Source organism: Nothoprocta perdicaria, unplaced genomic scaffold, assembly GCF_003342845.1.
Source record: "Nothoprocta perdicaria isolate Ctin4 unplaced genomic scaffold, notPer1 scaffold_469, whole genome shotgun sequence".
Lineage (NCBI taxonomy): Eukaryota > Metazoa > Chordata > Aves > Tinamiformes > Tinamidae > Nothoprocta > Nothoprocta perdicaria.
Window position 1 is genome coordinate 56,212 of NW_020455720.1, and position 16,034 is coordinate 72,245.

Sequence of the window (16,034 nt, forward strand, 5' to 3'; positions counted from 1 at the left end):
AGATCTGGAATAGATCAGAACAAGCAGATTACACCTGAGTGATGCGACTGCACATTCAAGCAGCATTACACTGATCTTAGCAAAACAGAATGGGTGCATTTGGCACCTCCAGTGTTCTCTGATGGTATTGCAGTGAAAAGGGGTGTAGCTTTGGTAAAAGTAAACACAACTGGGTAAAGACAACGCAATGCTCCATGTGTGTCTGTACAGTTTATTTTACAGATGAGATGAGCACTGTGGTGCATAGGAATTTGAAGAACAATATAGGAAAATACAGTTTAACCATATGAAATTGTTTTACACTAAGACAGAAAAAATATGTATAGCAAATACCTTCAATGTTGAAGGACAAGATCCACAGCTGACATAAATTAGCTTCCATGAAACTTTGCCAGTTTACCCGAGCTGAAGATCTGCCCTCTTAAACCTTTTCTGCATTCAGTTTCTTCTGTGATTCCTTCATGTATCTTTACTGAACAAAAGCCATATCATAATTTGCACCATGATCCAATATTTACGAGTTACCCAGACAGAGGCTGCATGATACATAAACTGTTTAAGAGATCTATTTAGCCAAAATTYATGGAAAGATATAAAATTTTGGTTAAACATCTTTATAAAGAAGTCATTAGTACTGGCAAAAGACAACTTTCCCGAAAACTTGAAAAGCATTTAGCAAAAGTTACACAAAATGACCAAATAGGCAACTTCATTTTAGTAGAAAACTCTTAGTATAYGACTATTGATCAGGTCTGCCTTTGAATCCCTGCATTTAGGATTGAATTTTTCACTCTGTCTTGGACTGCTGAAAGAAAGGAAACTATTGAGGATGAGAAACTATTTGTCCAATTGCAGTACCTGCCTTTATTTATTTATTTATTTAATAATGATAGATGTTGTCCCTAACGCGTTCTTCCCCTGTTGGAATAACAGAATGGTAAATGGACGTGAAAATTTCTTAGCTTCAGCCATCACCTCAGAAAGTCCAAAGGAACAAGAGATTTCAGGCCAACATTCCTGAATTTGAATGACTAGATTGTCATGTCATGCATACATGAGATCCCCAGAAGCACTATTCAGCTTTACACTTCCAGTACCAGAAAAATTTAAGCAACTGTTTCAAAGAGGCCTTTTTTTTTTTTTTTAAATAGTATTACTTACGTCCAAGATGCCCTTAACTCATCTATTTTTATGTAAAATTTCTTGCTCATTCTGCAGATACCTCTGTACTGAAGGATATGTCATAAAATTTGGCTAGCAACCATTCTTTAATACAGTTGCTTTTAAAACTAACATTCCTAACATTTCCTAATCCACTTTCAGCACTAAGAATTTATGATGCCTGTGCTTGACGGTAAATGATCAGATCAATAAATGTACACTTGCTTGATATGTGATTACCCTAAAAGACTGCACAGTGCAGAGCAAGGAAGGAGTGTTGGGAATCCTGCAAGATCTGTGCATCCTGGCTGCTCCTGAGTTTTGGAAATTTATAGGGTGAATCAATGTAATTTATATAGTTGTATGAGGTACAATKCAAAGAGGCACTTTGGGGGCAACTGCTGGCTGAATTTTCATATAGTTGCAGTTCGAGCTATTATTCCACTATTTGTGAAACAATAGCCCTGAAAGATTATATGTATTCAAAATTATAGTGTTATCTGCTCACTAAACCTGAATACAGCAACTGAAATGCTTTTGTTCTGAAATTCCACTGAGTTTGTCTCTTATGATATACCTAAAAATAGTTCAACTTAATATAAGTTGAAGGAATTAAATTGGAATGTTTCAAATTTATGCAATTCTTTTCCTGTGATTATTATGCTATTGACTTAAAATATAAATTTTAATAGTTTCTGAAAGTTTTTATCAGTGCATGATTGTTAGAATTAGATGCTTAGTTAGGCACAAAAACTTTCAGCCTGAGGAATGCATGGGATTAAAAATTTAAGTCATATTATGTTGTTGGTCCCTTCAGAAAAAAAAAATCTCCAGGAAAAAAGAATAAACTCTAAATAGCACAAATAAAAGTCATTGCACTTTCAAACACAGTAGGCAGCAAGAAAAAAAAAATAAAAGGGAAAAAAAATTATAAAAAACAAGCACTCTTCCCTCTCAGAAAATATCTAAAAACATAAAATTTGGTCAGCACATTAAAGCATCGGAGATGCTATATAAAAATTCAAAATTAAAGAAAAAGTCCTGAAAACTGGTGTAGGYCAGTGATGGGAGATGTGTCTACAGTAACAATGAAAAGGAAAAATCAGAACTGGATCCTGCATATTTATGTGAATAAGATGCAGTATGAAACAAAGTGAGGGCTATTCCTTATACAGTAGTACCACAGAAAAGTCAAGGACTTGATGTGGGAATACATCATCCTTAATGCAACTCTTGGAGAATCCTGCAAGTCAGCTCGATACATCTCTCCCCAGCTTCAGGTCAGGTCAGTGYAATGGTGCACCTCTACTCCAACACGTGCTGTGGAGCAAGACRCCTGCATACATTCCAGAAAGCTCAGTGATCAGGAAAGTTTATTATTTTGAAAACCTTTCTCTTAATACTGTCCTTTGAAGCAGTGTTCTTACTGAGCGTGTGTRGGATTGCCAGCACATCTGACTCTCCTCTCTGAGAACGGACCCTGCAGGCTGTGACAGTGCAAAACACTTTTTTCTTCTTATTTTTCTGTTCCGAACGGAGCAATACGGGTTGCGCCATGAAGTTACATCAACTCACACCAGGGGGCCCTTCAAGGTGCTGTCTGTATTTCTAAGGTGCTTCACAGAGAAAGCCCCAGCTGGGTAAGCAGTGCTCCTTCTCTCCCTGTGTGCAACTCAACAAACGGATGAGCAGAGCCAGTTTTAACCTTGCCTTGCAAGGTGTATTCTAACACCAGAACCATGAGACCTGCAGGTGCTAGCTCCAGAACCATGTTCCTGACATAGCCTGAAACAGTGTCTATCACAGAGCTGCTCAAAATTATACATATAGCAGCTAGGTCTTATATATTAAAGTGTTTGAGGGTTTTGTTTCTCAAGGTTTATCTTCTACTTGAAGCCTAAAGGGAAAAAAAAGAAGAGGCTTTGCAATCACGTAGCCTGATTTTGGAGGTGTCTCATCACCGACATACTCCCTGTTGACTTCCTAGAAATCTGAATTCTGAGCCCTTCTAGAGAACAGGTCAAAAGAACACTGTAAGTTCCTACTTAAGGATTCTAACTTGCAGCAACTACTTAAATAATGCCTTAAACAACCAGGATGATACTCTGAGAAAGTCTGAGCAATAACAACTACTAATGAGCATTTGCCAGCTTCCTGTGAATGCTYTACAGAAAATACCTGCTAGGAAAAAGAAAAAGCAAGAAAAACTGGGTGATTTTAATACAGCTCACTGTCAAAGCACAGGTACACAAACCAAACTGGCATCACACGGTATGACTGTGAGGTAAAGTGAAAAGCTGCTAATTCTGCAGAATGAAATGGCACAGATGAATAAAGCACAAGAGAGACAGAGAACAAGCTGGATCACTACCTTTTCTGYACAAAAAGAACAACTTCAGAGCTTACTGTAACTGCAGCAGGCGGGAGCACAGCTGCCCCTCTGTAGCTCAAGTAGGTCTGCAGAAAGGGAAAAATATCTCAGAAACAGAACAAGGGKTTTCATAGATCTTTTCATTGCCATTCTGCCTCTTCACACATTTTCTCTCCTATTTTAAAAGTAATATTGAAAGATCCCAGTATCAAATAATGCAATAGCATTCCTAGATGAGAATGCTTGAAGATCTTCAAGAAGTTCCAAATGAAGAAGTGACAAACAAATGTGGGTCATGGAAGTAAGTGAACCTGAAACAGGTTGGCAATTAGGCCTTCTTGGAAGGTCTTCTAGGAAGGAAACTGGAATCCTTCCAGTTATGGAAGAATACATTTGGCTCCTGTGGTAAAATACTCATCACTTTCAGTTCACTTGGGAATTCATCTAGGAAAATGCCAACACCTTGGATCCAGAATTAATTTTCTTACCAAAAAAAAGTTGAAAGAAAACCCTGGAAAAAGACTTCAAAGAAGGAGGACTTTCCACTAAGTAAATTGTGCCAGGAGATGGCCTAGAAGATAGCAGGCAGGCTGCTCTGGAGGATGAATAGCATGTTCTCATTTTGTATGAGGTAGGTGAGGTTATAGTTGCTTAATAACTCACCTGTTCTGGCACTTATGTCTGGATACCAAAATGATTCAAAGCAGCCATAATTCATGAAGCCCTCTAGCTCATGCAATGGAAGAAAGCTCCGGTTGAATCAGAGATCACTGGAGAACAAGGCTTGACAGGACAGGACAAGTTGCAACAATGCTCTGTAGATAGACTGAGCTGTACAACAAAGGGCGCATTCTGAAACAAAGATGTTTCATTTCAWCAAAGACCAGAACAAGCAGAACTATTAGATGAGAATCAAGGGCAAATTTTCACTATTGTACTTCTTTATGTGAAAACAAATGACATTAATCAAAAGCTTGCCTTCTGGTCTATGATCATATAGCTCTACCAAGATTTAGAGTGTGTCAAGCAAGCAAGAAAGATTGCTATCAGGAGATGTCTAAAATATTAAAAACTATCAACAGATATGTGGAACATCTGCAAGAAAAGGGGATCCCTGAGCTCAACATGTACTCAGTCTTCCATTTTGTCATTCCTGTCACTCATTTACATTAATATATCACAATGCTTTGGAGATGCTAGCTATTGTAACCTAATATGAAGCTTGATCTTGGCATGGGAAAGAAGCTATTTATAATGAGTTAATATATGAGGAAGGGCTGGGAATAACTGTATTTCTGCAACTCAGTGGGTGCTGAGGAGGAATTCTTAGCATCGTTTTCTCAAGAATGAATAAAAACAGGATAAGAATCTATGCTCTGCTTCAAAGATTAAAGTTGTTGTCCATTCGTAAGCATAGGGTCTTGAGCCTTCCCTTGCCTGTAAGACAGCATAATGTTCACAGTCCACTTGAGGATCCATTAAAGAAGGGAACAGACCAACACTGATCCCAAGTAACTGTAGTGTGATATTGCAAGGGGTTTCCACTTAACAGAAATAAGCTTAAAACTGTCTAATATCAACAACAAAACTTCCAATATTTTCACCAATTACATATTAAAGTCCTGTAATATAAGAAGTATTCCACCTGTTGTTGCAGTTCCATGTGAGCTTGCTCTGTCTGGTGAAGATTAACCATCAGTAAGTAAAAGTTAGGTACAAGTGATCTCCTCAGATTATGGATATGAAAAAAGGACACAGCTTCTGTCAAGAGAATTATGGCTGTCTGCAAGCTCACATTTCTATAACATTTCAAATGGACCAAAGACTAGCAGTATTTGGAGCAAAAAAAAAAATCACCAGAAACCACAAATGAGAATAGAGAGTAGCATAAAAACTGCCCTGAGACATATCTGTGCTAATAGACAGTATTTCCAGTTCAAAATAGATAAAATAACAAATATATATGAAAAGAAGAGGGAAAGATGTAATTGATGACAGAGTATTTCAGGTATCTATTAAGCAGAATACTGTATAAAGTGCACAACTGGTTTGGTTCTGCAATCAAGAGTTAAAAAATATGGTGAGGTGTTCTCAAGATTGTTCATTTCAATTACAACACATATGAGAATATAAGGATTGGGTGAGATTTTAACTCTTAAGTACTCTATSAGCTTTTGGATGTAGGAGGGTTTTTGAAAGGTGAGGGAGGGGTTTGTTTTTGGTTGAAATGTGGACTGTGGAAAGAGTRCCTGTCCTCCAAAGTGCATGGTTGACATAGCAAAAATATACATCAGTATGCCAAAACATTATATATAGTATTAAGGATAGAGACTGCCTGAATAGTAAGACTGAAAAGGTCAGATTGGGATAAAATTTCCTGGTTTGAAAAGCAGAAGAGGAGTCCAGGATTTTTTTTTTTTTTTTTCAGTCTAACAGAGCTCAAAGACTCAACAGTGCTTAGACAAATATTTTGTTTGTATTGCAAAGGTATTTGAAGGTGCTTAGGAGAGATTCAGGCTCTCGTGTGCTGGATGCTTCCCACACAGAGAATAAAATTATAGTCACAAATTATGTATTGTGGATAATATGTAACTGAAGGACAATTATGTAGGTGTCAGGTCAAAAAATCAGGAACACCAGAGCACAGTGACAGTTTGAATATGCAATGATTGTGACAACTGCAGCTGATAAAGTTATGCAGAACTACAGTGGTGGAGGGGGATGAGGAGACGTTTGCAGGAAGGGACTGGAACATCGGAGATTTCTAGAGACTTTTTTTCTGTGAATCTACATTGGCAAAGAAATGGTTGCATAAGAGGGAAAAAGATGATAATGCAATGAAAATTGGTTTGAAATAACAAGCCAGAAAAATAATCACTGCAGCAATATTCAGAATATGTTTCAGATAATGCTTCTCTGTGTCTCACTTTGTATTTATAAAAGGGAGTATTAATGCTGAAACACCTGGTCACAGCATTTTGAGATTTGTTAATAAAAACACAGAAGTAGGATTAAAAAAGCAGCAATTCAGTGCCAAGGGGAAAATATATATATATATATATATATTAATAATGAGATGAAGTGCAGCATGATTGTGGATCAAATCAAATAATACACTTTGGGAAACTGTAGACAAAACAGTAAACACTGAGTAAAGGCCACAGTGGTGAGAATCAAGGTTTCTGTTGAATATAAAGCAAGAATCTTGAGAATCTTGACACCATCTGAAATGCTGAAAATGTATCAACAGCAACAGTCAACAATAAATAACAAGTAACAGTGGGAGAAGAAAACAAATGGCTTTGCAAAATGATTCTCCGAACTACACAACATTATGTGCCAAGAGTAGAGGTGATTACTTGGTAGTTTGCAGTAAGGGTAACAAGAAAAACTCTGGGGTTAAAAATCTGATAGTGCAGAAGGCAYCTGTATCTACATTTGACGCAATCTAGAATCATGGATACATGGCACATTTGAAAATCAAGCTATAAAAAGATTAAAACTCACAGTCTACCCAGACAAGAACTCAGCAGTGACTTTGCAATTAAGGGCATCTGAAGGCTGTGATTATTCACCTGAAGGAACCAACAAAGGCCAGTTTAAATCTTATATTTAAACAAAATATAAGAAAAACTGTGTTCAAGAAAAGATACTGTGGGAAAACATCCTGCATAAGCAGGAAAAGTTTTGAACATCTTACTTATTTCTTGGTAAATAACCTCTTCCTGCCATTGAGGGCACTCAGACAGCTAATGAGGTAGGTATAGCATAACCAACTCCTTCTCATAAGTAACAGTGATAACACTTTCAATCTTAATATTAATTAGCCTGGAACAAAAATTATTATACTAGTGGGCTTATGCATCCCTGAGGGGGAGTATAAAACTGGAAGGACGTGAGTTTTCTCTCTTGCCTTTTGCCTTATTTTCTGTTTTGGAAAAGGGTCGTCCTTTCACTGTCATAATGGGAAACTGCATTATAAAAAATAAATGCATCCTCACAGCACTAATGTGAGAAGCGTTTTTATTATAGATGAAAAGTCAGAAAAGTTAATTGAGGTGCCTATGGCCATGTAAGCAGTCAGTGACAGACCTGGGATTCAGGACTTCCTTGCTTCCTGCATCGTGTTCAAACAGTTATCTACTTCAGAGCCAGAGGCTCATTGCATGGTTGTTCTAACATAACTATATAAAAAGAGTCATGCAAGGGTTGTAGCACAAAGTCTTTGAAGAATACAGCTCTCTGTACCAGAAAGCAGATTTCTTCTGGAAGCTGCGTGCAATTGGGAACCTCTGGTAGGAAGTACACATCTGGTTTCTAAACCCTTGGAATGTTTGGTGCTTAAGGCTTAGCACAATGAGGACCATTTGAATGACTAAATGTAACAGAGATAGCCTGCGCAGGCATAAATTACAAGGTGTCTGGTAGTGGAAAAACCTTCTCTCTGTGCTCTTCTGACTCTTTTTTTAAAAAAGAAAAGAATTAGCCTGGTTAATTCAGTGGACCCATCACATATAACTATAGATCAGTCTATATTTCCATGTCCACAGGTCGGATATCTCCAGTTTTGTGTTCTTTTACCCACAGTTCTCTGTCTTTGGCAGGATCCACTTTCCGGAGCAACTGATCCACAAGCTCTACTGTCTAAAAGGAACAAAAAAAGAATCAAAATGTCAAAAACATGTTTCAAGTAGAGACAGTCATTATAATGCAGTCTTAAGCAGCAATGGACACGCCTGCATTTCATTTGCAGATGAGTGAGGACTCCATGTACTCGAGAGTGCGTGGACCAAAGTCAAGTCTAAATGGGAAGCCTAACAGGGACAAGCAGAGGAAGGCAGGCTTCCAACATCAAGCAGAGACAGGGTTCTTAGGCCAGGCATTGGCCAATCAGCCTTTGACTCCCATACTTTAGTATACACCTTACATCAAGTCCACCCATATATTACAGATCAGCAAACATCCTCTGTATCTCAATATTTGAAAAATAGTCTTTTTCTTTAATATTATACTTCTTCCCTCATCAGTAAAACTGTTTCACATCTCTTTTTTCCACAAAGCCAGTCAGATGAGAATATGCACCGTTCTGCTCAGATGAGGTGCAGTAAACTCCAAAAGGGCTGAGTAGAAAGCAGACTTACACTTTGGTTGAACATGTCTGTCTCATGCCGCAGCTGGGTATACTGGCAAAGATGCTGCCGAATCATCTCCACTCTTTCTACTTCTAGTCTCTCAAGTTCCTGAAAGGGAAAAAGAAGTATTTTTACTGCAAGCTGAGCTGGAAAGCCTAGAAGAAGGCTGACAAAGGAACGTTTGCCAGTTAGTGTGTTGCTGTCTCAGGGTCATGCTTTAGAGCTGAACCCGGCAGTTATATCCCTGATTTGCAGAGAAGAACTTTTTCTCTCTCCTTCTGCCTTTCAAAAGAGATTTATCTGTTGGATGTTCTCATCTATCTGCCTTTATTTACTTAAGATGGTCTAATATTGAACATACACACTTCCAAATGCTCAGTGCTGTTCTACCGTGTTCCTTATTTGGAGTAATTTCCTGTTTTGTGTTTCTAGAGGGAAAAATATGCATGCAAAAGACATTTCGATTTCCCACTTTTGATAATGATGTAAGGCAGATGCCATGAAGTCAAAGCACAGGTATTTCAGAGAATAACACTACATCAAAAGCAGAAGAGTATGATGGCATCTTGGTAACTACCTCTGGAGGTACAACACCTGAGTAAGAATATTGGGCACTGTGTTATCTTCAGAGAAACAGAAAAAATGGCAAATAAATCATGTGTCTTTTGATCTTGTGAGCTGGTAATGTTAGGAAGAAATAATAAAATTTAGGGATTTTATATATATATATTTATATAAAAATGGATTAAATAATTTATCACGTCTCTTTCCTTGTCTTCCCTGCTCATTAGCTCGTTCTGCCTGAGGTTAATTCCAGCATCCTGGCTCCTCAGTAGTTCTAACCAACTGCAAGGTTTAATGTATTCTGCGAAGAAAACAGTTTTTTCTTCTTTCCTCAAATGACACAACTTTTCCTTGGAACCAAAAATAGGAAACACAGTAGAAGATTTATCATTTCATTTTTTCCCACTGCTTTGCTCTGTGACTAGCTATGGGTTATAAGCTATTACAACTTCACTGTGTTTTAAACATAAGATGGTAGACAGAGCTACATACCAGAGTGGTGGTCACCATTTCTTCAAACCACTTSGACTGGGCTTGGTTGTAAAGATCCACACAGCGCATGAGGTCATCTCCTGAAAAGTTCAAGACAGCAACCCATTAGTAGCCATGTATTATAGCCATGTATTATGGAGCTTGGAAGGAAGTAGCAGTTCATCTTTTGTATGCAGATCTGGAATTTTTGAAGTTCAATCCTTGTGGAGCTGAATGCAGTTCTGTTGTATGGTATTTGATAGGCACAACAAAAAGAACTCAAATAAAAAGAATGTACTTGATGTTTGATAGAAGATCAAGTGATTGGGTGAAAAAAAAGCATGAGATGGAAAGACCTTTATGCATTAACTTAGGATTAAGAATTGATTCTCCATTAGGAAGAATCAAGCTTAACATTGGCCAATAAAGTGCCAAAAATGAAGATGAATTTGAAAGTCTTTTGCTTGCTTCAATTGCAATCTTAAAAAAAAAAAAAAAAAATCAGTTGCGCAATCCCTCTCCCTGCAACAAGAGAATAGATGGCTAATTACATAATTACAGCACATCTCATTCCTGTTACATCCTCCTTGCTGGCTTATTGGTACTATATTTACATCCTGCAGGCCAGAGATGCATGTACTCACCTGCCTGGGTAGACTTCCGTCTGGCCTTTTTAATTTCCTCTTCTGTCTTGTTGCTGAGTTTCACCTCCAGCTGCTGAGTTTTCATTTCCAGATCCTTCTGTCTCTCTGTCAAGGCTTTCCGGGCCTTGGAGTAATTAAAAGATAGTCAGATGTTTTATAGGAAAAGTGTGTCCAATTGCTTTCTGCTGTCTGTGATTCTTCCATACTAACATTTCTCAGTAAGAAGTCAGGGATTCTACATAAAACAGACTCCTCAAAGTTGGAATGTGATGATTYAAGTTCCTAGGAACCTGTGTGGTATTCAAGTGACCCACTACACCATAAAAATGTTTTTTACTGATAAATTAGGAAAGCATCTGTACTCTTCCCAGGTCTCTTACTACCTACCCTTACAAAGGCAGAGTACAACATGCAACATCAGATTTTCATGTTTCATTCTTGCTTTTCCTAGAACAAATAAGAGATCTGAAATTCCTTCCAAATACATAACCAACGTCACCAAATCTTTCACTTATTTCTTTTCTTACCACCTAATATCCTGGGAAGAATTTCAAATATCTTACAGAATTTCTATTTAAGTACCTCCTGAATTTCAGTATAAATTTAAAATGAACCATGAAGTGTTAGGCTTATTTATGAAACACTGATTTAGCCAATGGTAATTCCTATTTTAGAAATCAAGAATTTAAAGCCCGCATTAGGTTTACTTTAAACTGCCTTACATTAAACTTCTTCAGGCTTTTAAATTAAGATTTGTCTGTATAATTATTAAAATTATACAGGAAAATGTGTGAAGTGTTTGAATAATCCTAATTCCCTCATATGCTTCTTGTCAATGCCTATCTACATAAATTCAAAATCACTTGTTTCATGCAGACCATTCATTTTGTTATCAAACAGGCTTCACTCTGAGTATTTAAAGGTAATTTGGATGCTGGTATTTTCTTAGAACTTTGCCGTTTTCTATATTCATACCAGTTTTTGAGTTGCAATGCTGTTTTTCAAAGCCAAACTGGTTTGTGAGTTACAGTGCTCTGCAAGCAACTACTTTATGCTTTTCAATTCGCAGTTTTAGAGGATGTGGACTTAGCCTGACAGGTCACAAGAGGGAGCTGCAGTAAAAGGATTTGGTGAGAAGTTGTATTTTCATCCATCATAACTGGAGATGAGGCTATTTATTTTGATTCATTTTTTCAATATGCTTACTGATGACTGTTTTCTTGCAGGTATGACTGTCAAGAACTTATTAGGCTGGAGAAAAATGCCTTCCCTGCACATATATAGTATAATTGTTTTGTATATCCTACTACAAACTGTCCCTGGGAGAATTTTCTTACGAGTATTCAAATCTTTAATGAAAGTCCCAACATGGGCTGCCGGCTAAGCTGTTTTTATTTGCAGCTCATTCTCAAGAGAATACTGAGGAAACAACAGCAAACAGACAAATAATTTGGTATAGCTGGTCTGACAGCATCACAGGGGCAGAGGTATACAGTTTTCTGCCAGTTACTGATAAGACAGCATCTTTCCTAGACATAACATTCTGTAAAGCATGACCTCAGAGGGATGTTTAAATTGAAATAGTATCAGATTCTAGAGTGCTGCTATGGTTTGGGTTTTAAAATAACAAGATTTGCTATGAGGCACAGAAAACTGGAAMAGTTTTTTGCTAATTCTCATTACATGTCTGAGCTGCCTCCTTTGGCTACCTCTTTCTGGTCACTGTAAGAGAGAGGATACTGAGATAGATGAACTGACCCATCATTGCTATTCCATTGCAATAATTTTTAAGAGCAAAACATGTGACTTCTAGGCATGAGTGAGGAATATTTTAATCAAATGTATTCAAAATTCCTTAAACTGAAGTAGGAGGGGGAGATGAAATGGGAAAGTAATTCACCAATAACAGCTTAGCACTGGCTGTAGCCTTGTGTTTGCCAAAACTCAACTAAGCAGAACACCATGTTCAGAGCCCAGCTATGCATAAGTTATAACAGAAAACCTTCAGAAGAAGCTTTTTTTTTTTTTTTTTTTTGTGGTAGAACAAACTTTTTGAGAGACAATTGTTTTCTTGTCCCAGGCAATATCCTATTAAAATTTCAATTTTGTTCTCTGCTCCCACCTTTTCAACTGCTGCATAGCGGCTGGCCAGATGCTTCCGTAAGTCTGCAATATGATGGTCACACTTTTTCATGTCTTTCTTAAAGTTCTCTCTAAAGTTGAGCAGGGGTTTCTCTACCTCGCTCTGAAGCTGATAATGAAAACGAAAAGGAAGAAATGCTAACAGTTAACAGCTAACAATCAAGATCATATAATATGACAGAAAATAGAGCTGCTGCTTCTTATGGACAGGCAATATAGCAGACAACGGCCATAAACTGAGTGTTGCAAGGTTCAGGATGATATCATTAAAAAAATAGCATAAAGATGGTAGTGGAGTATTGAAAGAAGCTGAACAGAGRGGTTATGAAATCTCAATCCTTATAGGTATTCAAGACAAATTTCTCTGTGTATATCTGTAAGAGTATAGGAGAGCCTTAGGCAGAAACACAGAGACACAGAATTGATAAACCAGAGAACCTATGCAGATGAGTTATCAGAAACCAACTTCAAAACTCTTTCTGGTCACCCAAGTACTTATGTTCTTTGCTCTATCAGCACCATTTATGGAATGTCTGGTAACATTCAGCCCCATTCACCTCACTATGATTTATACTACTAAAATCTACTCTTCAAAACCAGAATCTCTTTACTGCAGTTAAGCAATGGATGGAGAAAGGATTCAATACAATGATGGCCTTCTTGAAGGATTCTTTGTGTGTTCATATATTGTCTACAACTATCATTCCAGCCTGCACAGGCATCTGTAGTATAGCAACATGTCATTTTTGAAATGCCCTGAGAGTGCTGTCGCTCTCCATAACTCTCCATTTAACTGAGCTGAGGGAGTGCCATCAAAGTTGCTTAGAATCTTCATAGTAGGGTTTGCTTTTGAATATTCTTGGTATATTCTGCACTGTGCTGCTTGCTTTGTGTATAATACTGCCTGGTTTCATTCAACTATCARTAAGAAATTCACTTATATTTAAGAATGGCTTTTCTGTGAATAATAGCAATAATCAATAAATGTAAAGTGTCCTGTCAATAGAATAAAGCTGGAACTAGAAGCTGCTTATCCTCCAAAGCAAATAAAGCAGCCGTGTGGAAGGAGGTCAGAGGATGATACAGGAGTTCCTGTGGAGGGTTTATGGAGAAGTAGAACAATGAAAGAACCCAGATATATGGGTTCTTTTGACTACYTGCATGCTCCACTCCACAGTGCTTTCTTTCCTCTTGAAAATCAAATTGTGAGGCCAACAGGGAGCAAGAAGTATTTCACTAATTAGAACCCTGAAGTAGTAGAAGTTTGAAAAAGAACAGTGGGTTACCAAGGAAACTGCTAGCTGCCTTAGTAACCTGTGCATAATCACTCATAAACAGTACAGAGCTATAATTTTCCTCCAGAACATAACTGTTGTGCTTAGATATCTAGAATTATATTGAACGTGATCACCCACAGAGGTTAACATAACGTAACAGGATGCAAGATTATGTCACATGTGCTGTAAAAGAACAGATAAATATAATAATTTTTAGATGAAATCTCCTTGGGCATCACTTGACAGAAGATCCAAAAATAACTCCAAGTAAGTTCCCATTGCACTTCTCAGAAAGCTTACAAATGCTAAGAAGTAAGAGTCCTCAGTTGTAATCCTTGCAGCTAGATTTGCTAGATTCTTTTCAAGCAGCCATGATTTTTTATTTTTAATTCCTCTACAGAAGTAATCTCTACAAGCTATAGCTTGCTTCAAAGGGTTAGCATTCAGACCTGTAGGTAAATAAAGGCTAGAACCATAGTCTTTCTTATTATGAGAAAAACAAAGGGCTAGATCTAGTCTAACCTACTTATCAGGTAGATTAAATAAATTGTTTTTGACAGGAAAAACAGTTTCATTCACCAAATTCAGASGTTCATTCACCAACGTCTCCATTCTTCAAAGTATGTTTTACAYGCATGTGTATTTTGCCCATTAATAGCCACCGAAGGAGTAACTCTCATCAACTGCAGCACAAAGTACTTTGAAAAAATAGAGAATTAATTTACCTTTGAGGAGAATTTGAGATGAACCTCTGCTTCATCAGCTAGACTCTTCTTCAGTTGCCCCCAAGCCTCCCCCAGTGTTCTTAAAAAAAAAAAAAAAAAAAAGAAAAACCAAAACGATCAATATCCTGTCTTCTAACCATTATGTTGGTAGAATTTGTAAGACAGTTTATCACATCACATACCAATGTTTAATACCATATCATGCACAGCAGAATCACAGAAAAGAGATAGCAAATATYAGATAGTTCTTCTCTCTAAATTAAGACAGAATTGTATTTATATTATATGTAACAGACCTTCGACCATACACCATACTGTTCTTCACAACCTCCACTTACAGAGATTCTAAAATCTCCTTTAGCACCGTATTTCAGCATTTTATCCTCACAGTTAAAARTTTATTTTTCCCTAATACTAAAAATAAATTTTCACCTATTCATTTTTTTCCATTGTCCCTTATACTTCATACCTTACTTTAGGCGAACAGATTATTTTGTTTCTCCTTGGAAAAGCCTGTTAGTATTTGAAATGATCAGGTCTTCTCTCCACCTTCCCCTTCCTATAGAGATGTTGCTTCCCAGACTCTGATCCGTTTAGGTACCCTCCTCTAGACTCTCCAATAGCCTAGATGCTTTAAAAATGTAATAATCAAAACTACACAGCCTTCCAGCTGAAGCCTTCCAGTTTTTAAACCAAAAAGGAATAAATCATATGAGAGATTCCTTCTACATATCTCAGTATAATTGCTTTCTTAAGACACTAGTGTAAAGTTGCTGATGAATAAGCTTGTGATTCACTATAACCAGATCTTTCTCCCACAAACTGTTATATAACTATCTTTCCCATCCTGTGAAAGCATAAAATCTTCATTTTTTTTTCAGTTGATTTCTCGAAGGATTAACCTTATGGAATTTCACTCCACAACTACTTTCTGTTGGTAAACAGTAGACTTTCTCAAACAACTTTGCACCTCAGTTTCTATTTAGGCCACCTTTCTCTCATTTGTCTACAAGAATCTCCCATTGTCAAAAGCTACAYTAAATTAAGAGCTATGACGCTGACTCCTTCTTCCACACGGCCTGTTATTCCATTGACATAATTTGTTCTGTCTACATCCACAATAATTAGTCATCACCTTGTTTTCTGCTAAATCCTTCCAGAAAGTTTGACGGTTTACTCCACCACTTACCCAGGAGATTATATAACCTGGATCTGTGATTTCCCGACTCCTCTCCCCACAAACTTACCCTTCTTCTTGAGCAGCCAAGGAGTTTTGAGAAAGTTTGGACAGGTTCTTCGCGTATTCTTCCTCAATCTTTATTCTACCCACAAACACACAGAAAATAAAAAGAGTAATGAGTAAACATTAAGGCAGAATCACCCCAAACACATAATTTAAAGAAAATGCCTGCATTTTAAGGGATCCAGCTACAGGAATCTTGCTTTCTGTTTTCAGTGTTTGGCAGTCATTTTAGGATCCATCTCTCACTTTCACATAATAACAATGCAGTGGCAAGAGCACAAATATACGCAGCAGATCACGTGAT

General features: G+C 37.4%; 1 protein-coding gene across 1 annotated transcript in view; it reads right to left on the bottom strand.

Moving 5' to 3' along the window:
- Nucleotides 1–6,612: 6,612 nt before the first annotated feature.
- GAS7 (growth arrest specific 7) overlaps nucleotides 6,613–16,034 on the bottom strand; it is a 45,985-nt gene continuing 36,563 nt past the window's right edge. The window contains exons 7-13 of the mRNA XM_026047001.1: nucleotides 15,735–15,809; nucleotides 14,488–14,566; nucleotides 12,466–12,594; nucleotides 10,344–10,467; nucleotides 9,721–9,800; nucleotides 8,674–8,772; nucleotides 6,613–8,176 (exon numbers count right to left, since the gene is read on the bottom strand). Of these exons, the coding sequence (XP_025902786.1) occupies nucleotides 8,063–8,176; nucleotides 8,674–8,772; nucleotides 9,721–9,800; nucleotides 10,344–10,467; nucleotides 12,466–12,594; nucleotides 14,488–14,566; nucleotides 15,735–15,809 (700 nt within the window). The 3' untranslated portion in view covers nucleotides 6,613–8,062. The remainder of the gene's footprint in view (nucleotides 8,177–8,673; nucleotides 8,773–9,720; nucleotides 9,801–10,343; nucleotides 10,468–12,465; nucleotides 12,595–14,487; nucleotides 14,567–15,734; nucleotides 15,810–16,034) is intronic.